The sequence below is a fragment of the Balearica regulorum genome, chromosome 3, assembly GCF_011004875.1.
Source record: "Balearica regulorum gibbericeps isolate bBalReg1 chromosome 3, bBalReg1.pri, whole genome shotgun sequence".
In the NCBI taxonomy this organism is placed as follows: domain Eukaryota; kingdom Metazoa; phylum Chordata; class Aves; order Gruiformes; family Gruidae; genus Balearica; species Balearica regulorum.
The window spans coordinates 91,849,020-91,875,584 of record NC_046186.1 but is presented as its reverse complement, the minus strand read 5'-3'; the positions used below and the strand labels follow the sequence as shown (position 1 = coordinate 91,875,584).

The following is a 26,565-nucleotide window of genomic DNA, read 5'->3' as shown; positions in this document are numbered from 1 at the left end:
CAGCAGAGGTACCTGGGTGCTAAAGGCATGTAGCAGCCTACAGCAGAGGTTGCAGCAGGCAGCCCTCGATGCCTGAGGAGATGCTTGGGCACTCCCAGATTAGGGAGGCATTGGGGGGGGGGGGGGTGTTTAGACCAAAAAAATGTGTCTGGAGCATCTGAAAGAGTGAGGTAAAAATAAAGAGCACAAACCAGCAAGATTAGCCCTGTACGACAACATACAGATATAGCACAGAAGTGCAGTTCTTTCTTGATGAGTCCCTCAGCGCAGATGTATAGATGTGGCTCAGGCAGCACATCAAAATAAACCCTTATGGAAAGGCTTTTTTGGCCTCAGGAGGTAAACGAGTGGCACGTGCCCAACAAGCCCATTGCCAAATTCGCCTGCAAAAGCCTGTAACCTCCTCACAGAGACAGTAAGCTGCACCTCTGGGAGATACCTTGGGATCCCCTCCATGATGAATGCAGCCAGCAAACCACTGACATTTGAGTGGGGGACTTGACCCTTGTACCCTCCATGGTGCAAAGCCCCCAGGGTCCTCCCAGCTCCCCGAACCAAAGGGAAAGCCTTCCCCAAAGCTGTGGTCAGGTGCTCTTCACATTCCTTTTGCACCCTCCGTCACCACTGACGCGGAGGATATCACCTCCCCGCTCTTATCCACAGCTCATCACCTCCTATGAGATAGGGGAAACTTGGCTGGAGATCCAGGCATGAGTGCCTGGTCCCTCTGGGATGGCCGGCAGCTCAGCGGCCTCGTTGTGCTGTGGGACGTCAGGTGCTGTGGGGCACAGCAGAGGCCAGCAGCTGCCTGTGGTGTGGCACGGTGCTGCCAGGGCCGCGCTGGCCCAGTCCCAAATGGGGTGCTGGGATTAAGCATAGTGCCTGTGCAGACCGGGACTGCAGACCTTGTGCTGAACGATCAGGATTAGCCTTAAATTTCAGGCATCCCAAGCACAGAGAAGCTGCCCACATGCTCGCCGCATGGTCTGGAATAAAAATACACATCTCTTTCTTACTACCAAAGCTCCCGCCAGCAGACAGTGGAGGATGTGGCCTGTGGGATGGATTTCTTTTGGGTTTCCAAGGTGTTCCATGTGACCATGCTGGAGGACAGAAGCTTTACAGGCATTTCTAATAGAGGTGCTGCAGGTGTTGGCAGAGCCCAAGCAGAGCCCGGCTGACTTACTTACAGACCCAATCAGCAGCATAACACGGATAGCAACAAGGGGTTAAACCAGCTAGCAGGTGCCAAATGAAAAAGATGGAAGGAGTTTCCAACCGAAAGCACCCTTTTCCCATTGCTGGTGGGGATTTCTGTCGTGTCTGCCCAGGGCACCCTTTTCTCCATCTTGAGGTGCCTCCACTCTTTGAATGCCACGGAATAAATGAAGCAGGCATGAGGAAAGCACCAGCCAGCTGCCTGAAGATAGCATTTTAATTAGCCAGCCACCAAAACGTGGCCATGACCAGAAGCCTTTGAGGGAAAGTTCTCATGCACAGGGTGAAAGGCTGCACGCTGAGATGAGAGCGCCAGCCTGCAAACTTGGCTTTACTCCACACATCCCCGCCTCACCTTGGGACGGGGCACACGTGAGCCAGGTGTGAGACACAGGCTCAGGCTGGGCAGGGTGAGGGACAGCCATGCTCCTCGGTCCCAGCTCCTCCAGGAGCGGGGTGCTCACCTGCACGCAGCCTCCCCAGCAAGGCTGAGCTCCCCTCCGACATCAAGCTGCAATTGTTGTCCTCATGAGAGGTGACAGCCCAGCCACATCCACCCCAGATGATAAAGGAGATGGGCTGGACTGTGTCCAGGGCCTCAGGTACCTCATTCAGAGCTGGCTTGGGCAGGTTCTTGCCGCAGTGGTTTGCAGCTGCCTCGGCTCTGCTACAGCCACACGCAAGCAAATCCTTTGAGTGGGTAGAGTTGTCCCACCTGAAACGTGCCATCCAGCCAGGTGCAGCTGCTGCCTCATGAGTAGGTGGCTACCAGGTCATCTGGCTCTGCAGATGTCCTGCATCTCCTGAGCCCTCAGAGGTAGGAAAAGAGAGGGGTGCAGCATGCTCTTCTGCAGGCACTGGGAGCAGCAAGCCCCGCTTGCCATCGGCAGGCAGGGTTTGATGCATTGTGACTGACAGTAGGGACCTGCTGCCTCATCCATCTGGGAAACTTGAGTTCCCTTGTGCTGAGATTTCACATCCAGAGAGGTCTTTGCAGCTCAGTCCATGGGAGCAGCACTGACGTGACGGTTTCAATCTTTTCGATTTGATGAGTTGTAAACATTTCCCAGGTCACCAGGTCACACAGAGACAATGCAGGTCTACCGAAGATAGGCTTGCTGTCTTTGTCACCTTGCACAGCCATCTGCGAAACAGCCCATAAATCCTCACAAACCAAAAGCCAGTGGTGAGTATGTAAGGGAAGCAAGTCGTTGGGTTCCTCACACAGCAGCATCCACTAACCTTCTCACCTCACCACTGCACTCCACAAGATGTAACTGAGCAAGACGAACTGGAGCCTCCTCAAGTACTCGTCCTCTTTCCTTCACTCTGCCCTCTGCAGAGGCTGTGACTGCAGATCCACTTGAGCTACCTAAGTCGGCCCTAAATAAAAGCCAGATCCTTTATCTTCACAAGAGCAGGACCGAGGCAGCCATGAACTCAGTGGTCTGTATTAACCCAGGTGAGTCGCCTCCCAGACATCCAGGAACATCCTGTATGCTCCTTTCCAGCGTGGCCAGATGACTGACAAACACGTGATACGCTCACCTCCACGGCTGATGAGGAAAGGACACTGCTTCCAAAGAGCTTTTCCTCCCAAAGACCCCAAAGCACATCACAAAAGATGCAATGGTATCAAGATCCCTCATAAAGCGATGAGCACGGTCAGAGCTGAACAGTTCTTTGCTCAACATCAGCCAGGATGGTGAGGGAGGTCTTGCTGAGCCATCACTGGCAGCAGGTTACATGCCGCTCCAACTGCAAACACCGAGTCCACAACCAGTGAAGGGCGGGCTCAGAGCATCACTTTCATCTTAAGATTGTAAGCTCCACCGAGATCGCTTCTACTCGTGCCTGCACAGTGCCCAGGGCTCGGCTCCCGACAGGGCAGAGGCAGGGTCGGGAACATCACCGCACTCCTCGGCATCGGAGGCTAGGAAGGAACCCAGGAATCCTGCCCCCTCATTCCTGCCCATCAGACCACCCTCTTCTCACCGAGCGGGGAACTCGGGCTGAGTTCCACACAAGTATTTCGGTGGCTACCTCCCATTCGCCTTAATGGGCTTTAGGTACCTAGATGCTTTTGGAGGCTCTGGGCCCAAATCCGAGAGTCCGACTGGCAGGTTGCTGGTGCCCTGTAGCCTCCAGACGCAATGCTGGAGGGTCTGCTATACAATGGAAGAAAACCAGGATGCAAGGCAGAAGGAGAAGGCAAAGGAAATCAAGGTCAGAATTAAATTCTTTAATACAAAAAAAAGTTTGTTTGTCGTCGTCGTCGTCGGTTTTTTTAAGATATATCTGTAATTTGTTTAAAAATAAATATGTACTAAGGAATATCTTGAAAAAATTCACTAGACACAATATGTAGTGTTAATATCTTTTTTCCCCGCAATTATTACAGATAAACAGTAGCACCAATAAATAAAATGATAACAAATATTAAAATTAAAAAGGAGAGAGATTCAAGATGTAGAATTTTCTATTTTCCTGTTTCTTCTTTTTACATATATAAAAAAATCGTAGTGTCTATTTAATCCGAATCACACATATACATAAACATATATATATATATACAAACACATAGCCAAATATATATATAGTATGTAGATGTATATCTAACCCTTGTCTCAATAGGAATGTGTAGGGGTAGGTGTTAGAGAAATTAATTAAATAACTGCCCATAACATGCTACTGACTCTGCCAACAATTGGGGAGAGATGGGACGGGACAACAGGAAGGTTAAATTTATACACAACCAGTACAAATAAAAAAAAAAAAAAAAAAAAAAAAAGGAGGTACGGCTTATAAATAGTTGAAATTAAATATTAACAAAGAATACTGAAAAATCCCTACTCTTTAATTAAATTATCTGTTTAATTTCTAATTTAAAAAGGGATATTAAATAAGTATATAAAACACTTTCTCTTCCCTCCCCCCCCATCGGAAGCCTCTGTCTTGCGCATGATGCAGCATGAGTATTATACATTGCAGATGCAAGCACCCACCCGTGTGTTTTTCCTCCTTCTGAAAGCCACCAGTCGGATGGGGAGTTCCTAGTGGTTAGTAGTCGCTTGTTGTGAGTCTGTTTTTAGACTGTCTTGTCTTTTTGGAAGCTTTCCGTGTTGTACATTATCAGGCGTTGAAAATTCAATTGCAGATGATGTTTGGCAGCATTCTGACACAGACCGAGTACCTTTTTGATTATTATTATTATTAATAATAATTTTAATCACAGAACTAGATTATATATATCCACATAGATGTACAAACACGCTTTCAGGGGGGTGTGTGTGCGCACGCGTGTGTAAGGTGGGTTTCACATACACCACAGCGTATATTGCAGATACACACATAGCCAAGATTCTCAGACATGGCTTAGGGATTCCGGCTGCCTTCACATTTGACTCCCCAGCCCAAGATGTGGAAAAGGGCACACCATTAAAAAAAAAAATCTTGACCTTCTTAAGGGTCATTCACACTGGGCACGCAAACTGAAGACAGCAAAAGTTGCTTTCTTCTTCCCTCCTTCAATCTTGGCGTACATATATATTATTTTTTTATATATATATATGTATAAAAATAAATATATATATATAAAAAAGAGAGAAAAACACAAACATACATACACACAGACACAAATGCACACATTCACATACACACACACACCCCGCTACTGTGTATATACTTTTGATTAATATCCCTTTCCAGAAATGTTCCGTAAGCATCTTGGATGCTCTTGAGTGGCAGCTCTGTGCATGAAGAAAGCAGACAGTGCTGAACAACTGTGTGGCTATGCACCGGTCCCCATTCTTGCTTCAGCACACTGTAGGCCTTGTGTCCTTTTGCAGCCACCAAGGGCGGGAAATCTAGACTCCTGTGATACTTCCTTGAATGGAAAGTTAGCGCGCATCAGCTGCCCACCATCCTTAAGCCAGCACGTCTCTCTGGCAAAGTTTCTATAGCGAATAAAGTCAACGCAAAATGTACACTGACATCCCATGTCCCAGCAAGGCAGGCAGGTTATGAGACGAGTAAGGGCGAAGGTTGGGGGAAGAGAGGGGAGGAGGAATCCTTGATCACGCAGACGGCCATTTCCTTGGCCTTTGACCCATCGCACCCTAGGATGCCGCTCTTTGGAACTCCCTGCCCATCCTCTCTGTCACCTCTCCTCCCTGTCCCAGGCAAGGAGAAGGTGGTTTGTGGTACAGCACACTCTACAGAGAAACAGCGGAGGCCGCACAAGTCAGTTAAGAGTTAAGAAGTTTACACCCAGCGCTTCTACTCAAGTCCAGTCTTAGCTTGTTTCTTATGCCCCAAGTAGCCCGCTTGTGTCCACAGCAGTCGAGTATTATCCAGTGAAGACACCAATAACATTAGCAATGTTAAAAAAAATAATCAGTATATATATATATAATATATATGTGTGTGTTGTGTGGTTAAGATATACATATATGTATATATAGATGTGGTTAAAATATATATACATATATATATATGTATATGCATGTATACACACATATATATGTATGCGTGGGAAAACCCATCAAATACACCCCTATAGTCTTCCTGGCTCTGTTATTTAGCAGCATGAAAAGAAAAATAAAATAAAACAGTTCAAAACCCAAAGGTGAATTCTGTGCGGCGGGTGCCTTGGGGAATGTTCCTTCCGGAGTCCATCGTCCGTACTGAAAGTGCTGTGCTCTACCGATCCTTCATTTTTAGGGTTCATTTGGATTAGTGTTTTGTTTTGCTTTTTTTTCTGTCCAGGCGAGAAATCAGGCTCCAGAAACAGGGCTGTTCCCCCTTCTTTTCCGCTGCTCACCGTCTCGGTTTTTCACATCTGTCAGAGAGGAGAGGGAAGGAAAAAAAGAGAGAAGGGGTTAGTGTTTGTGATGGGCGTGCAAGTAGGACAGGGAAGGGAAGGAAGGGAGGTGGCTAATGTGTTTAAGAGCACATGGTGTTAAGACATGGCGTGACGTCACTGGTGGGGTGAAGCGCTGTGCAGATGGGGCAAAACAGCTGAGAATCTCGACCCATGAATAGGTTAATGAATTCTATTCCCCCAGGCTCACCTAGATGGGGCAGCAGGAAGGATACTGGTACAGGGGTAAATTTAGGAGCAGAACCAGAAGCTTCCTCATAGATGAGCCGAGTGTCTTGTTTGCACTCTCTCACACCATGCGCACATATATACACACAAACACACAGAAAAACAAGGCTAAGCAATGCATGCAGAAAGACACACTCCCTCAGCTCTCCACCTAGCCTGTTGTTTGGGTTAGAAGCAGTGCAGACAACAAGGCCTCATGCAGGCAAGAAGGTGAAAAGAAAGTGCGTCTCATTCCACTAGCTGCCACGAGCAGGGGTTAGCACCAGAGAACAGCAGCAGCAGCCTGAAGAAGCAGCAGGACAAATGAGAATTTACCCTCCCCTGCAGGGCCCAATTCTAATTCTACAAAAAAGAGCATGAAGAACTTCAGCTTAACCAGCTTTTTATCTGGGAACAGATAAGCTACCCACTGCTATGAGTCCTTCCTATCTTTCTTCCCAACACACCAGCTCTAGAAACTTTCCTTAGTGCCAATTATCGCATCACAGAGAGGGACTAGTAAAAGAAACTAGTAAACCGCTTCTGCGATCCTGACTTCTTTGAGGTATTGTTTGTTTTCCCTTTGTATTTGTGACTATTTCTCACCGTTCAAACTCTGTAAGGTAATTTCCAGTTATTCTGGGGTTTGGGAACATGAGTGGGGGAGATGGCCAAAGTTAGGTCTGGTCTCACGCTTTAGGGGTTATGCTCGCTGGGAGAAGTTTAACTCCAGAAGCTGTTCTGTTCTGGCCTCTCCATCAATTACTTTCCCACTGAAATTACAGCACCCCAGAAAATTCCTCTGTATACAGAGCCATTTCCACCACGCTGGCAGTGCCAATGCCTCTCTGGTTTGCATGGAAAATGCACAAAGCATTTTCACACATAAAGGAAGCACTTGCTACTTTTATCAGCCTTAGTCACCAAGCCAATTCCAGGCAGACAAATGGAGGCTGAAGGACATCTCTTCTCTCAGGATGTAGCCGCAGAGGACCCTGGATCTCTCTCCCTTATTCTCTCCCATCCAGCCACTGCCACTGTAATACTCTCTTGACAGGAGGAATCTCCTACATCTCTGAGAAAGGGGCCTGAGTTCAGAGTCACAGTTAAAGGCTCATTAGCAACCCCATTTCTATGTCTCTCTCTGGATAGGTAGGATGATCCCACACCAGAGATGCACACGCAGCTGGTGCGAGCCAAGAGACCCCACTGAGTTCACCAAAGCACTCAGGTGAGAACCAGGAATCAGTTTCTGCACATGTCTGTGCCACAGATGGTGCATGACACAGAGCACTCAGATGACACATGCACAGCATGGATCTCTGAACAAACACTAACCACATAGCGTCTTTGCATCTCCCACCTCACATCTGAAATACAGACCTCTGCCTGCCTTCACCTAGAGACAGACTTAATCCTGCTGTATCCCACATTGCAGCCCTGACTGCAGCCCCTCAAATCACAACTCTGGCTGAGACATGGACAGGGAACTGTCAGCACAGTGGAAGAGGACAAGGTGCTCTCCCTGGCTTTTAAAAACAGAGGCAAAAAATGTGGGGGCTCCTGGCCTGGCTCTCCTCACTCTGCACACAGCAGAGTGTCCACAAGCCACATAAAAAGGGCTTGGAAGACAGGGATGGTCAAATCGCAGTCAGCTAAGGATTTGTCTTTGTCCAACAGTACGCTCAGAGTTGCATACAGATAATGTACAGAGGGCTACAGACCCTCCCTCTGGCTACCTCAGCCACATGAAGTCCATTATCTTGTTTTGCGAGAAAGGGTACCATAGATACAAACACCCTGTCTCTGGGAGCCGTCCCCATCCAAGTCCTCACAGCACATCTGAAACGCACAGCTGCCCTCTGACACAGGGAAACTCTGTCCTCATCTCAGTTAGCCCCTCTGCCCTCTGGCCCACGTAGGACAGAGAAAAGAAGTAATCATAAAGCACTGGTGCCAGAAGTCAGCAGGAAGCAAGCTCTCCCCTCTTTCTCCTTCACTCTCTTTCTCTTTGTGTGTTTCTCTTTCATCCTTCAGGACACAAACCTGCAAGTGCGCTCGTTTAACTCAAGCTGCCTCGACTTGCAACGTGAGTCTGTGAATTTGCAGGAACATTTACAGGTCTGGGGATCTTGTACAAACAAGTGCTTTCTCCTCTCTGAGCAAGGCTCACAGTGACTGCAAAAAGGCAAAAGGAAAGATGTCTAAGCTACAGCGCTTCAGCAGAAAGAAAATACACATGCAACACCCTAAACATCAAAGCAATCCCGTTGCCCCCTCCCACAGCCCCCATGCTGCCCACTGGAGCGTCGCAGGCTGATGGATTTTCCAGCAGCACCCCGGCAGCCCCAGGACAGCACCCCCTTGCATTAGCATAAAGAGAAAGAAAACAGGCTCTCTGCACAGTATTCACAAATGCTGCATTGGATCCATCGGCACAGGCCAGAGGGAGGAAGAAGGGGAAAGCAAGGATGGGAAGGTGAGAGGTCCCAACCAGCTACTGATGTATCAATGAAAGGAGTTCTCTAAAGTGAGCTGTTTGAGTAGAAAGAGGCCAGCAGCTAAACGAGTTAAATACACAGGGTCTCTCCTCCCCTGGAAAGCAGCTGGGCTCCAGCATCACATGCTTAACCCTGCAGCTGGCACTGCCCTCCTTTCCGTAAGCCCCATCCCAACCTTGCCACCCAGGAGTCTCCTGTGGAGGGGCCATGAATTTACAATGCAGAATTCCATGAACCACTGTGACAGAGGCAGAGCGAAAGAGACAAAGAGACAGGGAGATAGAAGCCACCAAATCCAGCAAAGAAAGAGAGAAAAATGGAGAGAGCCCACTGCCCCAGTTCCCCAGCACCCCCTCTCCGGCTTCCCACTGTCCCACCTCTCCTCTCCGCCTGTGACTCCACCAGACACGCACGCACACGTGCGCATACACGCACACACACACACATGCATGGCAGACGCCAGCCTGCCTGTCGCCAGTCGTCGTAGCAGCAAGGGCACAAGACGAGTCGGGGAAAGCAGATGACAGAGTTGCAACTGGAAGGCATGGAAAAGAGGTGCGGGGCACTCGCCCACCCACCCACGCTCTTGTGCCTTGGGAAAATGGTCGCCACTGATGATTAGAGAGAACCAAGCAAGCTAAAGCCACCTTCCCTGAAATACCCTTAGTGCCAGAGCAGTGCCACCACCAGTGCTGCCCCTGCAGGATCTGCAGCCCACCAGTGACTGGGAGGGAGGGTGAGATTTGAGTGAGCAGCAAGCAGGCGGATTGGTTTGGGGAGAGGGAGGGAAGAGAGTCTACAAGCAGAGGACACAAACGTACAAGCTGGGTGGTTTGTACCGGCCTTTCTTGCGCTTTCTCTTTTGACCCTTCCCCTTTCCTCGCTTTGATTTTCTGGAAGAAAAACAAAAAAAAAAAACAAAGAAAGAGAGAGAGAAGGAAAGAAAGGGAGAGATAAGAGAGAAAACGGAAGAAAACGCAAGGAAGAAGAGGGGAAAAAAATACAGCCATGTGCCTTGCTGGGAGGGGGGAAGCACATGAGGCAGGACTGGATGGCAAGTCCTGGGGCCGAAGCACAGATCTCCACCTCGCACACACATTCACTGGCCCTCCTGTGCTCCTGCCAGCACCACAACCAGCCTGCCCACAGCCAAGCCAATGCCAGGGGACTCAGCAGAGCCCACCTCCAGCATGGCTGCTGCCAGCAGAGGTGGATCACAGGGGTAGCTGCCCCCTCCAGAGAGGGGCAGTGGGAAAGGGACAGAGGGTGAGGGGGAAGGAACAGAAAGCTTCGTGAAAGCATCACACAACCGCAGTGAGTGCAGACAACCATTCCAGGCGACAAGCGCGGGCGCACGCTGACTGACAAGAGACAACCTGAGCGGAGAGGCTCTTCTGAAAAGGAAACCACTCTGACCTGATGCACTGCCCGGCACTGGGCCTAGGGGGGTGCGGCCGAGCTCCAACAGCCTTGCTGCAGTGCTGGCCGTAATCCTGCCTTGGGATGGGAGCAAAGGGGGCCTGGCCTCAGCACCCTGCAGACAATGGGAGAGACCTGATCTATGCAGCAGTGCCATGTGGGAGAGGGCTATCCAGCTCCAAGGCTCTGCTCACCCACCCCACCTCTTGTGTGTGGTTCCGAGGACTCCAGGAGACCTTGCTGGATGCCTGCTAACATCCCCTCTAGCAGCCTCCATCCTGAGTGCTGAAGGGGAAAGAGGGAGGCCTGACCTAGTTATGATACCCAGGAGATAACCAGCAAGCAGCTGTCAAATCCTCCCTCCTTTCCCTTCCTCCTCTCGCCTTCCATATGGATCTGCCAGACGAGTGGATGGAGCCAAGGCACTGATTCTCTTCCGAAAAATTCACCAGTTGCTCCCGACTCTTGGGCAGGAGGTGGGACAGGCAGGGGCTAGGACGTGCAGGCCTGGGCACTACCGTGAATCCCTACAGGCCCGTGAGAGCATGGGGAGGCAGGGAGGCTGGAGCCTGCATTGCTCCTTGAGCCGCGTTAGCACAGGACGGAGAGACATGCAAGGAGAAGGCCCTAGGCAAAGCACCAGGGCTGGTCAGGCAAGTGAGCCCCAGCGCTGTGGCAGTTCAGCAAAGGCTCCCTTGTTCCCTGGCGCAGCCCACCTTGGGAGGGAGCTGTCAAGGGGACATGGGGGGACAGAAGGGAAAGCACCACAGGCCCTGTTCAAGTCATCTCACTGGAACGAGTGTCAGAGCATCAGCTCGCTCCCAGCCTCCGCCCTACATGTCAGGAGTCACAGGGAGGCGGTGAGGGGAGGAAAATCGACCTGAAGGGAGGAGAGGGGCACCAATATAACAGGACTTTCAATCCAGCACAAATCAAAGCACACCAATCTCTCCCATCCCTTCCCTTCCTTCCCCAGGGAGTGCAGAACCAGCAAAGAGCAGGCAAGGTGCTGTTAGAAGAGGAAAGGGAATGCAACGCAGTCCGGGCTGGCTGCTTCACCCACACTCCATCCTCACCAGAGTTCACACAGACCCAACTCTCGCACACCTTCAAACCACAGAGCCACGCAGACCGACCATCCCCGACACGGCCCTGCACAGAGAGGAGTGTTGGCTGCACGCAGCTCAATGCAGCCAGGAGCAGATTTCCAGGGGGAAGAGGAGAGGCTGGAAGGCGGCTAGAAATATATGACCACCAGGAGAGGGGTGAAAGAAGTTCTCTCACTCTCCTGCTTGCTCTGTCTCTGTTTCAGCCTCATCTCCCAATATTCACCCCCTTCCTCTCCAACTCCGCACCTCTAAATGGCAGTCACTATCCCAGCCATGCGCAGTCCAGCTGACCCTCTCGTCCAGAGAGGTCACTCTTTCTTTTCGATGTAGTTCCACATTTTGTGATCGTCCCTGCGACTACTGCAGGACAAGAGCTCATTTCTCTACTTTCCACAACCTTTTTAATTTGGGGAGGAAGGAAAGGGAAGGTTGTGCCTTAACCTCCTTCAGGTCACCAGAGCAAATCCATCAGACTGAAAAAAACCTCTCATGAAAGCCTCCACCAAGACCCGGCTATGACATCCACCTGCCTTTGCACCCTCCTGGCCCCCCACCCAATCAAAACCAGCGTCACATCCTGCATGGCATCAGTTCTGCCTCCACCAGGCCTCTATTGCCACCTCTCCTTCTAGCCAGCAGAGTTCCTACCCAAGCTGCTGTGAAAGAAGCCAGCAAGTACTCACTCAAGCAGCAAGAAAAAAATTAATAATAAAGAAAGGCAGCGATTTGCAGTAACCAGAAACACCCCAGGAAGAGGGAAGGGAGAATGGGGGCTGCACCTTGAATCCATTCTGGTAGGACACACACGACAGGACTTCCCTGACTCAGGATAAAGCATTAGGAATGACTGCCATGGCTGTGGGTCATGCAAGCTCCAGGTCTGGGGTATGAAGGAAGGACCATCAGATCTGGGTTTCTGTGCCCACCTGGAACGGATTCAGAGTGTCGCCCCATGCACTACCATATGCCATTTCCAAAAACACCTTCTCAAAGTGAGTATCTCCAACCAAAGAAAAGGGCAAGGGGCAGTGGGGAGAGGAAATGCCAACCAACCACCAAAACAGAAAGGAGGAAAGGCTTGTCACTTACTTTTCTTGTTTGTTTTTGACATCTTTCTTTGGTCTGTGGGGGAAGAGAGAACAAAGGCCTCATTAGAAGGGAGCTTACCACATACACTTCCAGCATTATCCCCAGTTCCCACCAAGTCCAGGGAAGGACATGTACAGCTGGCATTGCAGGATGCCCATGGCACAGGTTAAGTGGTCCTTCTCAAAGTGTTTGCTCTCCTGTTGCACCTCACTGGCAGCCAGTGCCAAAAGACCCCAGGTTGCAGGCTAGCATTGTCCACCTGTGACATCTAGAGATGGAGGAGCCTCGCCAGCAAAGGACTTCTTTTCCCAGCCTCAGCCATCCCACTGCAAACCAACTGAGGAGACTGCAGAAGCCTCTGGACAACAGTCCCAACCCAATGGCAGAAAAAAGGAAAGGCTCAGAATAAGTTTATTGCAAGAGGAACCAGTGCTGCTCCATTCTCACCTGCAGTCACATTTACTGTGCTGTAAGAAGCTCATGTGCGCTATGTGCTGACTCTGATGGGGTTTAATTCTCATGATCTGGAATGAAAGAAACAGAGAGGGTCACTGCCCATTCACTATTTATACTCACAGCTCCAAATCAGCCCGCTGCGCGGCAAAGCATTTGCACCCCAGGTGCTCCTGGGAAGAGCATGGCAAGAGTTTGAGCTGGCTTTGAGGCCCCATTCTCCCAGTCAGGGAAGGCCTTTGATCACAAGCAAGCGGCAACAGCAGGCTTGTGCCAAAGCTCTATTTGCTCATGCATGCAAGGTGCCAGCACTGGTGGACTGCCTTGGAGACAGGCATGGGAGAGGGCGTAACACCATGGCAAGGTTCTCACTGAGCCATCCCTGGTCGATGCTAGAGAGACATAACGGAGCATCCAGCCTGCTCTCACGTAGAGGCATGCTTCAGTCTAATGCAAAGGCCCAAAGAAAAAGCTCCATATCCAACTCCTTTTCCCTAAGCCACCACTTCTTTTCCCAGCTGACATCTCAATTTCTCAGTGACTCAACACAGAAAATAAATCTGGTGATCTGTCCTTAAAACAGCCCTACTGAGCCAGACATTGCCCAGCCCCCAGCCCGAGGTGCCTCCAGGGAAGTTATATTAGCAGCTATGCATGTATTGTCAGTCTCTCCACCCAGAACCTGGCTAGACCACTAGCTCTAACATCTGCACCAGAGATTTGCTCAAGTGCCTCTGACCTTTTACAGACATGTGGCCATACCAGCCAAAAACTGTAATTCGGCAGGGAATGGTAGGAAGAAAACCACCCCTAACCATGTCATGCTAGTAGGCTCTGGCCCAGGCTGGAGCCTGCAAGTGGAAAAGCAGTATGGGGAACCATGGAAGGGCACAGACACATTCTCTGCCAAAGTTCAAAGACAGCTCAAATGACAAGTAAAAAGAGCCTGCTGGTAATCACATAGTCCTGCATGTCTCTCATTCATATCAAAAAGCAATGGCAATATTTACAGTGGCCATCCAAGAGGCTGAGGGACAAAAGTAGGTGAGGGAGCTATGGGATAAGGGTAGTAGGCACTAGCACCATTGTGGACACAAGCTGGGATCCAGGCTGGCAGACAAGGGTAGTGACAAAGCTCTCTACAGCACATCTCCCCCATGTGCCCCGCCTTTGCTATCAGGGCCATCTCTGTCTCTTCCAAGGAATGAATTCAGCAGCCTCCAAACAAAGGAGGAGGACGCCCGGAGGCAGAAAGGCTTTTCCACTTGACACTGAAGCCGTGTGTTTCTTAGAGCCCCTTTCCACCCCTGCTGGGCCAATGTAGCTAATGACCCAAATCCCCTGCTCTGTTGGTAAAGGCTGACCTCACATGCCCTCCAGGAGAGAGTACTGACAGGCTTTCCCCCTTTGCACTACTCAGCTGCCTTCAGAGCAACAGCTGTGTGGACCACAGAGTTAAGATGGAGCAAGGGCCCAAGGAGCTGGGGCCTCAGAGATAACAGCATCAGAAATACCCCTTTGCAATCTCTAAGCGTGAAGTGTTCCTTTGCAGAGAAATGTTCCTCTGCATGCCCCTAGCTACTGTACAGATTCTCCTCTTAGCCTTAAAAGAGATGGGGAACCCATCTTTTAACCCTGCATGGTGCAATGCTGGGCACAAGGGTCAGGAGAGAGGTGAGCCCTCCTGGTATGACAATCTTCAGTTCCCTGGGGTAGGCTGCCCTTCCTCTGAATTAGCTGGGAGCTGGGACTTGGAGTGGTTGTGATGACTGACTGGCTTCCTCCACCCAAGCATGCCAGTTTGCAAGCTGGGCCCTCACCTCCATCGTGACGTTGTACACATCCACAGGGACACATTCTAGGCCCTCATCGCCGCAGCAACCCGCACATCTCATCAGAGGCACACAGGATGGCTTGAATATGTACTCCACCTCATCAGGGTACTCCTGGAAAATGTCCACCAGGGTCTCAATTGTCCTGCAGAAGCTGCGCTCGTAGACTTCCAGGAATTTGATAACTAAAAGGAGGAATGGAGGTAATAAGTTAATGCAAACTTCGCTCAAGAACGTCTAGTGCTTTGCCCCTTAAAACGAGCCAGACAATTGCAACACATCCACCCTAGGCTCTTCACTAACAGTCTTGCAGGCCTAAGTCCTTTGTCTCTGTCCTATACACACACACGCACACGCAGACAAATCAAGTGGGGAAGAGAAAGAGACAATCTCTTCCTACCACTGCTTCAGGGCAGAGGCAAGATAGTCAAGAGAGCCTCACTATTTGCCTCCCTGGCACCATGATGCATCCCACAGGTGCCTCCTCCCCAAACCTCTTCCCCACTATCCCCCATACTCTCAGATATGCTGCCACTAAGCATGTTAGCTCAGCCAAAAAGCACCTGAGGCTGCTGCAGATGATCTGTGCTCTGGATTAAGGCTCTTCACCGGTTTGCCTTTTACCCCCTTTCAAAACAGCTAGTGGATGCCCCAGTGGGTTTCAGAAAGCAAGGAGATAGGCCAGAGGCATCCTTTCTACAGACTTGGGCGTAGAAACACTTCCGAGAACAAGCAAAGGGTTCTGAACCATGCACCCACGTATCTTCACTCTTCCTGTCAGCTACCTCTTTTGCCGATGCAGAACATCCACCTCAACAGGCCACCTCAGAACCATGACAGCACCTGCTACAAGTCACACCCTCCATGTCTCCACACTGACCAAGGAATCAGGCCACCCACTGAAAGGTTCCAAGCAAGCCCACAGCACCCCCAGGATTAACTAAACCATATACTTGGCTACTGAACCACAAGGAGGTAGTGTGGGAGGGGGAACAGGGCGGATCTGCCATTATCCCCTGCCTCCTCTCTGAATGAAGCAAACATTAACTGCTTGCGATCTGCACTGATTTCACAAGCGTTTCTCAATGTTTCCCAGTCTCTTGCCAAAGCTTCATTTTGCTGCTTGGTCAAGGGTTGGAGAGATTTAAAGAGATGAGAGATAGGATAGATAAGTACACACGCACAAAACCCAGCTGCTAGTACAGTTCTGCAAACAGTGAATACCTGGAGCCCTCCAGGCCTCCTAGCTCTACCAGCATGCAGGCAAAGGAGGATGTCTCAAATGGAGCAGAGGATAAGAGTATGCACAAAGAGATAGTACCTGCCCCATGCTGTTATGCACTATAACGATCCACCTGTACAGTATGCAGAGTCCTACAGCACCAAGGTTGATAAGTCTGAGTGATAAGCACAAACTGCTTGCATCATGGAAAAAAATGGTCTCCAGTAAGCGTTTCTAAAGTGCTCTGAACTTGTGACAAACTGGCATAAAGGTTACTTTGCCACAAAAATGCAAAAGCTGCAGGGCTTGAAGCTCACAGCCCGCAGTTAATTGTTGAAAGTTAATTCTAGGTCATGCAGAGCTGACAGTGCCACAGTGCTGAGAGCGGGTACAAGAGGGCAGGAGCTTCCATCCAGGCAGTCTGAAGTGTCAGAAAGCGTGAGCAGCTATTAAAAGAGAAAGTGACTTGTGAAAGAGAAATGTAGCCTGGCAGGCATGGACTGCTTGTTGGTATTCCTCATCTAGAAGACAGCATGTTTCTGTTCCTTGTCCCTTCCCTTCCTCTCCCCTCCTCCCCTAACTGCACTATGCCTCCTGTCTGTTCTCCTATCTTGTCTGCAGCTACCTCCTTCTTCTCGTTCCCCTTCAGAGTGACCTTAGTCACCACCTATGTTCCAACAAGTTGAACAATTTCACATGCGGGAAATTCTGCAGGCACAATGACAGCCACTGAACTGCACTGCTGAGTATTCACGCTGTGCCAGCAGAAAGGACCTGGGAACTGTGGCAGTAAAGGCACGGTTCTGGGTAAAATTGCTTACAGACCTACGTCAAGGGGAGGGCGGGAAGAAAAGAGGAAGGGAAAGTGGCAGTTACCTGTGCAGATCAAATGCTGCTCATGACAGTAGTCTGGGGCATAAAGAGGCGGAAACCAAAACAAGAGTAGAAAACTGAGGTGAAACTGATTCACGTCTGCCACACTTTCTAAATGTTTGCACTGCGCAAGCAGCTGGATTACACCAGAGAATCTGGACTACAGGTTGGCCACAGAACAGCACATTCAACTTCTTTTGCAGAGCCTTTACCTTCACAGCTGCACCCTGATGACTATGCTTGAGATCTGGGAGATCTGACAGGACCAAGTCCTTCCCATAAAGAATTTGGGAGTTTTTTGCCTTAACTTTAACGTATGATGATTTTCCAACATCTGAATCAGCCTCTGAAAAGGAAACAGGGAATCTTTCTCCAGCTGCCAGTCAGAACATCCTGCCACGACAGGCACGTTGCCTTGATTTCACTGGATACACAGCACTCACACTGAGACTGTGCAATGCTCCATAGTTCATCTGCACAGTTAGCAACCAAACCGGAGCGCATGACTGAGGTACAGTCATCCTCGCAGCAAAGCCCTGCCCCTGCTACGGTACCTACACTTACTCCTATGTACCAGGAGTCATATTCCACACTTTGTCAGGCTGATTCAGTCTGTGCTTCCTTTCCATTGGTTGTGTCAGGGACGGAAGAAGGTCTGTCTTTCATGGGGAAACATAGGAAGGTCACTGAAGGACTAACACCACTTGGCCTGCTCCCTTCCTGCAATTTGGGCTTCAGCCCACGTTAAAAGTTAATCCCGCATTTAACCCACACCCCTACCCTGCAAAACACCTCCAGATTTGAGTCAGACGTTCTTCTTTGTGAACGGAGGGGGAAGTAAGGTTAAAACCCAGTCAGGGCCCACATTAACTCTTCAGGGCAGACATAGCCACAGCAGGCAGGATTAAGTCCAAATTTGGAGCAGTCAAGTGGGAACATGCTAGACTAGAAAAGGAGCAAGTATATGATCATTTTGCCTCCCCCCCGTCAATGGCTTAGTGGCAATACAGACACACTGTTCTTTTAAAAATAAAAGTGCAGCCACAAGTGCTGGTGGTTTCCTTTATTTATACCAGAAAATCTTTTCTCGTGGAACAAACAAAGAGTGTTTGTCTGACTTCCCTACAACTTCCCGTGCCACAAAACATGTGGAAGGCTCTCTTGAGCACAAAAGGGTAGGGGCTGAAGCTAAAATTACAGTCTCCAACCAGAGTAAGTCCATCCCAAATAAAAACCTGTCACAGCTCAACATCTCAGAGCAAGCACAAAATGGCCAAAGACACAAAATCACCTTTCACCCTAGCCCCAAAGACCCCAAGAGCTTCCGTGGAAGGAACCGCAGGACTGTCCTTGTGGAACAGAGGCACACAGTCGTCTCCTCTTCACAGAGAAACTGAGGTACTGAGAGAGGACCTCAAAGGTCATACAGCAGAAGTAGAGCCAGGAAGGTAATGCCAAGAGTCCTGATTTCTAGCTCACAGATATATCTGCATTGCAGAACCAGAAATAGCACCAAGGCAATAGCACCAAAGTCTCATGGCTCACATTGCCAAACCAACTTCTCCCGTGATCCCATCAGCCTTCTTGTGACAGGGAATTAAATTCTGTTTGATTCTTCCCATCTCCAAGAAGGTAGTCAGAGACAACAAATGGCACAGATGAGGACACTAGGTCTTTTCTACCAACAGCAGAGGACTGGTTACCAAAATAAGCCTCACAGCAGGCTCCATCTTGATCCCTCTGGAATCACTGAAGCTTCTTCTGTTGACTTCAGCAGGAGCAAGGGTCAAGCACAACAGGCGGCAGCCCGCCAGCAAAGCAGAAATTTTGCCCATGCAAAATGAACACCTATCCCAAAGACAGCCATGTGTCCCAAAGACACACATGCAGACTGTCACACCAATAAAGTTACAGAAATTGAAATAGTGTGACAAAAGAAAAAAAAGAGCCAATCTGGGCCCACACTGCTAGAGCCCTCTGCTGACCTCCAGCTGGAATAACGCTGGAGGTCACAACCCGTGGGGACCCTGCAAGACCTTCCTCAGACCCTGCCATGCAGTGAGTGGTCTGCTCTGCTACAAAGGTAGGGGGAAAACACAGTCGGGATGGTCGTAAAGCAGCTGATGATCACCTCAGCCTGAAGGCTCCAAAGTCCACAGCCCTTTTACCCCACTTCTGAACTGAGGACTGCAGACAGAAAGCCAACCTGCTCCAATGCACAGGGCTCCACCAGACAGGGCACTGGCAGGAGGCATCTCTGACTAACCTGGGGGCTGACTGCTCTTCTGGTCTACATTTACTCACACAAACCCATGAGGCAGAGGACACTGTCACAGCCTGGCCTTTGGTCAGCCAGTGGGACACAAAATCACAATGGCTGCAGAGGCACCACCATGTCTCCTCACCAAGCAACGGTCCTGCGCGTACTGAACCACCGGCAACAAATTAAGCAGAATCTATCAGATCACACTGCCATCCCCTGAACCCTCTAAGCCTGTTGCTCAAACTGGAGTAAAAGGGTGTTTTTCAAGCCTGGCTCTATACAGTGCTTAGCAATATCCTGACTTGAGGAATAACCATGACTGTCAGGAGGCACGACTCCAGAAAATCATCCTGGGGTGTCCTTTCTTCCTTCTCTCCCCCCCGGAGACCTGCCGCCTGGCCATCTGGGGAGAGTCAGGGCGCTGCTTCAGCCTTTGTTCGGGGATCAGCCCTGGCCACCCAGCCGGGCACTACCAGGGCCACTGGGGAAAAGGCAGGCGGTGAAGATGACAAATCCCTTCCTACGGCACTGTGGCGAATCCCTAACAAACTGTTCACCGCTACTCAGCTCTTTGTGTGCGCGCGCATGTGTGTGTGTGTGTGTGTGTGTGTATATATATATATATAAAAAAATGAGCGTGTGTATGTGCACGAGCGCACGCACGCAGTTCTCCTCAGAGTTGTGGGAAGCCAGCGGCGGGCTGGCCCGGCCCTGCTGCACGCCCCGGCCCCGCTGCCGCCCTGGGGCCCGGCCCCACGGCCACCACGGCCCGGCCCCACGGCCGCCCCAGGCCCGCAGGGGGGGCGCGGGGGGCGACGCCGCCGCCGCGAAGGGGTTAATGGCGGCGGCGCCTCCCGCCGGCAGCCCCCCGCTCCCGCCGCCGCCGCTCCCCGGGAGGTGGCGGTGTTGGCCGCCGGCGGCTCCCGGGGCTCGGGCCTCCTTTCCCCGAGCCCCCGGCCGCCCCCACCCGCCGGGAAGCCGCCCAGCGCTTACCTTCATTGGGTTTCCTCTCCCCATCCCCCAGGGCAGGAGCAGCCTTCGACAACTGCAAAGATAACAGAAAATCGGTCACAACACGGAGCCGTTACGCGGTCCCGGGGCGCGGGAGGGCTCCCGGGCCCGCCGCCGGCGCCCCGCCGGGCAAGAGGCAGAGGGAGGCCCCGGCGGGAGGGGGCGCCCCCCGAGGCGGAGCCCTTCCCCTCCAGCCGGCCTGGCGGGCACAGAGGGACCTTTTGTTACCCCCGTCCCCCGGGCAGCCGAGAGGGACACGGGCGGAGCGGGCTGGACAGCCCCGGGCCGACGAGAGGGGCAGCCGGGAAGGAGGCGGCCGGGCCTCCAGCGCGGTGCACCCAAGAGAGGCCCCAAAGGGAGAAACGCGTCCCTCGGGAGGCGCTTTCAGTGATTACGGTCAAAACCAGAGAGCAAATGTGGGCCCGGGGGAGAAAAATAACAGGGGTGACCTTCTGCCACTGACAGGACCGGTGGGGCTGAGCACCGCTCTTCTCCCCGGGGCCTCCATTTCCCCCAATAAATGTGAATCAGGCCCGGGAGGGGAGCAGGGAGGGCAGAGGAGGGAGAAGGGCAGCCAGGCGCAAAAGGGCATTGCTCCCCTCTCAATGTCACAGATGTCTGTCGGTGGCCGCCGAGGTGTTGGTATCTGGCCGGGTGTCAGGGCAATTAACTGTGACAGCACCGCTTTGCCGACAAATGCCACCAAATCGCCCAGGTTTCCCTCCTCTCCTCTGGCAGGGAGGGCAACACGTGCCTTCACCTAACGGGCCCGGTCCCCAGTCCCTGTATGGGCCAGCGGCAGCGTGGCTCCCATCCCCGCGGCTTCCCTGGGACAAAACCCACAAAGGACACAAGCCCTGTCTTCACTCCTGCTGTCCTGCTGAGACCAGGGGCATTTCCACACTGCTGATGCAGGCAGGAGCAGCAACAGGTAACCCACCCCCAGACCAGGATGGGGAAGCGTCACACCGCTTTACTAAGGAAGTCCTTTTAATGCCAGGTGAAACAAAAACTCTACTCTTCCTGCTCTGCGTGAGGGTTTTAGTTCTGACGTAACTTTCCGCCAAGTCAGGTTTCCCCCTGCTGTTCTGAACCAAAATCAAAAAATGCCCGGCTTTCTTCACTTCCCCGAGGTATGCTGCCACCTGTGTGACGCCATCCATCCCAGAACCTGCGGCCTTTCAGCAGAGGCACAAAAAGAGCTTGGCAATGCATAACACACAAAATACTGTTTCATCAGCAATACACTGCATTTAGGCTTAGAAAAAGGCCCTCTGATCTCATAGCCGAAGACAGGACTGAATTGAGCACGCAAAGTCCACCTCAAGCTCACAACGGGAATCTGCTACCTATAGTCTTCTAGGCAACCTCGTGCACAGGGCAGCACCAGCCGAGCAACCCTAAGTGTCAGCTTTTAAAAGGAGGGGGCAAGAGAGCCGGCAAAGCCCTAGAAGCCCCTGTCCCAGCCGTTCCTTTGTGTCTGTGCACAGTTCCTTTGTCTAAGGTCCCCCTGACCGAACTCCTCCTCATTTTAACCAAAGTCTTTCTGTACCTGGGCATAACTCACCAGCCCAGACCTGAGCCACCCCATATGTGGATCTGTTTCTTCTCCGGGGAGGAGAGGGCTGTGTGCCCAACCTCAGTGCTGTGACAACAGTTTAAAAAGCAGGTTCCTAGAAATAGTTTCATTCCTGAAGTGTGAAGGTCACTGCAACTCAACAAACAAAATGGAGGCAGCAGAGGTTGCGGCGGCCTTTCAAAGCCACTCAGCGCCTGACCATCTATGGGTCAAAAGAAAACTGTATCAAGGGTGGAAAAGCCTCAATCTGTGTGGTAGCACAGGAAGAAGAGGATCATGAGCCAAGCCAGTTTATCCAAGTCACAATGCCCCCAAGACCTTTCGCAGAGGGATTTTTGGTTCACGCACAGAACAACTGTGACCGACGGAGCAAAATTAGCTCGGAGACACCTGGAGGGTCATTGTGCCTATTCTCTATGTGAGGCTGCCCAGCCAGCTGCCAAACCCACCACCTCCTCACATGCAAGCACACATTGGTTGTGCACAGGGGATGGGAAGCAGAAGCAAGCCACACAATTTCACTGCTCACCTGCACCTGGCCAGCACCTTGCCAGCCCCTGACGTACTGGAGCAGGAGCCAGAACACTCTCCCAGCGCTCACCTATACCTGAGTTGCTATCCCACCCAGAAGACAGGAAACAAGACCGGTATGAAGCCTGCAGAGAACTTCTGAGCACCCCCAGGGGAGCTCTCTGCAGGAACCTGAAAGGTTTCCAAGAACTACCAGTAACATGCTCTCTGCTCGCTGTACCAAGAAACTTTTCTGCCCTTTCAAGCAGTGCCTTTCACCTGTGGCTGGTGCCCTCAAGCCTGTCCACTAGAACAGCAGGTGAGGCAGGGTTTTTGCCTCATTTTACACCAGGCTGCTATGTATCAGACAGGGCAATGGGGAACCAAAAGCCTGCTAAGGGACAAGCAGGCCCGGCGTGCCCTTCGGTGGGAGCCTGAAGGTCACACTCTCCTCTGCTGGCTTGTGGCACTATCCAACAGCTCTGTAACACAATTTCCCTCCAATAGATTTTCAACATTTCACAGAGGTGTGGAAGCAACCCTTGGGCTTGAGAGAGGGTAAATGACCCCGGTAATGGGGCTGAGCAAGGGGAAGCTCCTTTCTGTGCCCTTTGCAGGTCACAGTAAATGCACATCCCACAGTGGAGTACAACCCCCCCCCAATACGTAAACCCACCTCACACCTCCGTGTGTCTGCACCTTCCCTGTCCCCCTTCTTCCCCCATCCCTGTCCAAAGCCAGTTATCCTCTGAAGGGAGAGAAAAGGTTAATCAAGTCATTCCTCTCTAACCATCACCCCCCTCACCACCACCACCACCAGTACTCTTTCTCTCCCTTCCCCTCCCCCTAATCTGTGCAGCCTCATTAAAAGAGCTTTGTAACTGTTTAGGACTGGAACAAACAATCCATCCACTTTGAGAGGGACTCTGGGACAGGAGTTAAGGCACTTTTCGTCTTAGGCACTAGAAATTCTTCTCAGCGGTTTCTACTTAAGGGGGGCAACGGGGGGACAGGACTCACTACACTCCTTCTCCATTGTACATACAGATAGAGGTCACTAATCCCACAAGCTGCCAGCACAGCTGAGGCACCTCTGATGCGGAGCAGGACAGACAGGAGAGCAGATTTGGGGTTGCTCAGGAATCGGCGAGCCCCCCTGAGATGTCAGCACGGGCTTCCCTCTCCCCTGCTCCCAAAGGAGCGCTCCTCCTCCCAACCTGTCCTCGGACATGGGCTGGAGTGGCTCAGGGGAAGGTGACCTGCTGCATCCCGGGCTGGGGAAGCAGGTTCTGGTGGCTCCCCATCGTGGCCTGGCGCAGAGGCACACCAAAGGCAGGGAGCCTGGTGGGTGTGCGATCATTAGCAGTCTAGTCACAAGCTCGCTCTCCCTACCTCGGTGTCTGATCGCTGCCTGTTCCCTATGGCAATACAGCTGGTGTATCTAGGTCCCTCGGCAGTTGAGGGAAGGGAAGAGTTCCCAGACCCTCATCAGGGGTGACGAGCCACCAGGCTGCCACTGAGACCCTCAGACAAAGGAAGATGGGGAACAACCCCATTCTCTAGGAAAGGGGGGGACTGGAAGGGGACAACACCGCAACATCTCTGACCCCGTGGGGCATGAGGACTGGTCACCACCGCTCAGCACAGGCAAACAGCTGGGAAGGTGGCACTGCAAAACCACCTTTTCCTCTCTCTCCTGCACAGAAAGGCTATTGCCACCAGTGGAGGCAGACACCTGTGGCATCAGTGCAGTCCACCCCTGACCATGACATGATTTCCCACCGTCCCAGCCTGGCTGCAGGAGCAACCGTAACAACTCCTTCAGTAAGGAGGCATCCCCCTACCACCTTCACCAGAGGAGCACCGCGATTCCTGCGTCCCTCCTCCACCTTCAAGAAAGCTGCCTGACACGCGCTGGACCCCACTTTCCCAGCCTCTGCCAGGGCTTTTATTTAATGCTCTCCAACGTGCCTGGCTAACTAGATAGGTTTTATTCAGCACGGCAGCCAGATCAACAGTACAGATAAATATTATCATCAAAGCACAAAACCCTAGTCCCAGCGTGAAGAGTCATGCCTTCTGCCATGCCCAGAATCATCGTCAAGCTGCCTACGTGAGATCTGCTGGTATTTCTAACGTTCCCATCACCGTGGTGCCCGGGCGATCAACGGACAAATAAGGACAGAACCAAGGGGCAGACCTCACCGTTGATCTGCCTGAGCACTTATATGGCCCGCATCACCCAGCTATCTGAACATCTCGCAATCTCTCGTGTGTCTATCCCCACAACATTTCCCCCAAACTCCACTGACACCCCGTAATTCTTCCCTACTTTTTTCCCCACCATTATTCTCTTTCTTTTCTAATCAGCACCATCCTCCTGCCTAGGAGAAGACGCAGCACAAGGCTTTTATGCGACTCCTGAGGACAGACAGACCTGGACTCTACCTGATCTGCCGTTTCCTCCTCTGGGGAAGAGGAAGGGGAGGGGAGAAGGAGCAAGGGGAGGGTTAAAGGGTATTATCACTAGACACTGATACAGAGTTGTCTAACCTACAGCCGGGAAACAGACGCTACTGTACAAGTTTGCTGAGGAGCTGGGAGGCAAAGAAACCCCGTTTTAGGTGATGGTGGAAAAACTCTTGGAGAGCGGAAAGAATTGTCCCAGGAGCCAAATCTGGCAGGCAGGCAGCACGGAGCTGCTCTGTGCCACACTCGAGTCTTGCGAGCTGTGCCTTGGTTCCCATCGGGCACAGCCTAATGTGCGGCTGTCACTGGAGAAAGTAGAGATATAACAGGCTAGAAACAAAGCGTGCAGTGCCTGCATGACTTCAGTTACAGCTGAAATGGCTCCTAATTGGGGAGTTACCTTCCAGCATCGGTGCTGAACAAACAATGTGAATAACTGATTAGTTTGCAAGCGACGCTTATTTTCACAATTGTGGGAGATGATCTGGCCCACGTTCTCTCCAAGTGCCGAGGACAAATGGCAGGAGAGAACTAACCTGTTATAGCCTTTAAAACATAATCCATGCCCACCTAGCAAACAGCCACTTTCACGTGGGCACTCTGTCTAAACCCCTTAATATCTCTTGGCAACACAGCCCTCTTGACTCCTTAGAAAACAGATTTATACAACAGGTTTGCACAGAAAGCTGGCTTTCTTTTTTCTTAAAATAAAATAAAATTAAAAGAGAAAGAAAAGGAGGAAGAGTTGGGTTTTAATCCCGTAGGAATGACAATGGGGCTAAAGTAAAAGTAACTGAGGAGGAAGAGAATAGAAAAAAAGCATGGTTTTGTAATCTCGGTGCAGGAGATATGTATTTTGAAAAAAAAAAAATCAATCTGGAAGAAATTCAGGATCCATTTTGTCCTCTTTGATCTCTATTTGTTTTTCCAGCAGGTATTTTGAACTCCACTCGGTGGCACGAACCCGAGCTGGGACCCAAGGCAAATACCGCCGAAACACCCTTTTGCAATGTCAGGAGACCCGAGGACGGGAGGCGAGGCTGATGCAAGAAGCCAGCGCGCTGCCTCCCTGCCCCGCGCAGCGCTCCGGGCCCGGCCCCGGCCCCGGCCCCGGCCCCGCCGGGACCCCATGGCCCCGCCGCCCCGGGAGCCCCACGCCGGGGGCGTGCAATGCGCGCACATGTGCGCGGGCACTCCGCACGGCGATGCCGGCTGCTCCGGGGGCCTGCGAAGCGCCTGGCAGCGCTTTCCCCCCACCCGCTGCAGCATTAGCACACACGTGTGTGCGCTGCAGGCACCCACCCGAAGCCGGTGCCAGCAACGCGGCGGCACCGCACCGAGCAGGTGGGAGGCAAGAGGGATGGAGGGGAGGAAAAAAAAGGGGTGGAGGGGAAGTCTTTTCCGCCGCCCTCCCCCCAGTTCGCGGGGCACAAAGCCCCCGTCCCGCCGCTGTCCCCGTCCCCACCGCTTACCTCCGCGCTCTGCAGATAGAGCAGCGCCGCCAGCCCCCAGTGGATCCAAGTGAGCAGAAAGTTCATGGTTGCCGGCGCACGCCGCGGAGCGGGGCCCGCCGCGCTCCGCCTCGCCGCCGCCCCGCTGCCGCCGCCCCGCCGCGCTCTCGCCCGCGCCTCCTCCGTGCCTGCCGCCGCCGCCTCCTGGGGTGCCGCCGATCGGGCGCTGCGAGGGGCTCCGAGGGAAGTGGGGTTCCTCTTCGGGGTCTCCGGTTTCACCCCTCCATAAGCCCGGCTCTCCGCCGGCCCCCGCTGCTGGTTTCGGTGGGCGCTCCGCCGGGCCGAGCGCAGGCTCCGCGGCCGCCCCGCCGCCGCCCGGCCCCCGCCGCCGGGCAGTCCGAGCTCCACAGCGGCGCCCGTCTGCGGCCGCTCTCCCCGCGCCGCGGCAGGCAGGCACCCCCGCCGCGCTCGCTCGGT

The 26,565-nt window shown here is 52.2% G+C and overlaps 1 protein-coding gene across 9 annotated transcripts; it reads right to left on the bottom strand.

Annotated features, from left to right (window-relative positions):
- Positions 1 to 3,445: 3,445 nt before the first annotated feature.
- Positions 3,446 to 26,565, bottom strand: VEGFA (vascular endothelial growth factor A). 9 transcript variants are annotated; one of them, XM_075748960.1, is made up of 9 exons: positions 26,110 to 26,565; positions 20,062 to 20,113; positions 14,699 to 14,895; positions 12,873 to 12,949; positions 12,426 to 12,458; positions 12,116 to 12,262; positions 9,630 to 9,701; positions 8,354 to 8,485; positions 3,446 to 6,058 (listed from the first exon to the last, which is right to left on the bottom strand). In XM_075748960.1, the coding sequence occupies exons 1-9, from the start codon at positions 26,173 to 26,175 to the stop codon at positions 6,037 to 6,039; spliced, it is 798 nt and encodes a 265-aa protein (XP_075605075.1). In that variant the 5' UTR covers positions 26,176 to 26,565; the 3' UTR covers positions 3,446 to 6,036. The 9 variants fall into 9 exon arrangements, 8 of the variants coding, with proteins under 8 accessions (XP_075605075.1, XP_075605071.1, XP_075605070.1 ...); XM_075748956.1 differs by lacking the exon at positions 8,354 to 8,485 and having other exon boundaries at positions 26,110 to 26,328; XM_075748955.1 differs by lacking the exon at positions 9,630 to 9,701 and having other exon boundaries at positions 26,110 to 26,328.

Excerpts from the sequence above, each read along its gene's own strand:
- VEGFA (XM_075748960.1), bottom strand. The coding sequence starts at position 26,175 with ATGAACTTTCTGCTCACTTGGATCCACTGGGGGCTGGCGGCGCTGCTC. Across the intron at positions 14,896-20,061 it reads GGAGAGGAAACCCAATGAAG|TTATCAAATTCCTGGAAGTC; the intron begins GTAAGCGCTGGG and ends TCCTCCTTTTAG. Across the intron at positions 8,486-9,629 it reads CGGTACAAACCACCCAGCTT|TCACTGTGAGCCTTGCTCAG; the intron begins GTACGTTTGTGT and ends GCCTTTTTGCAG.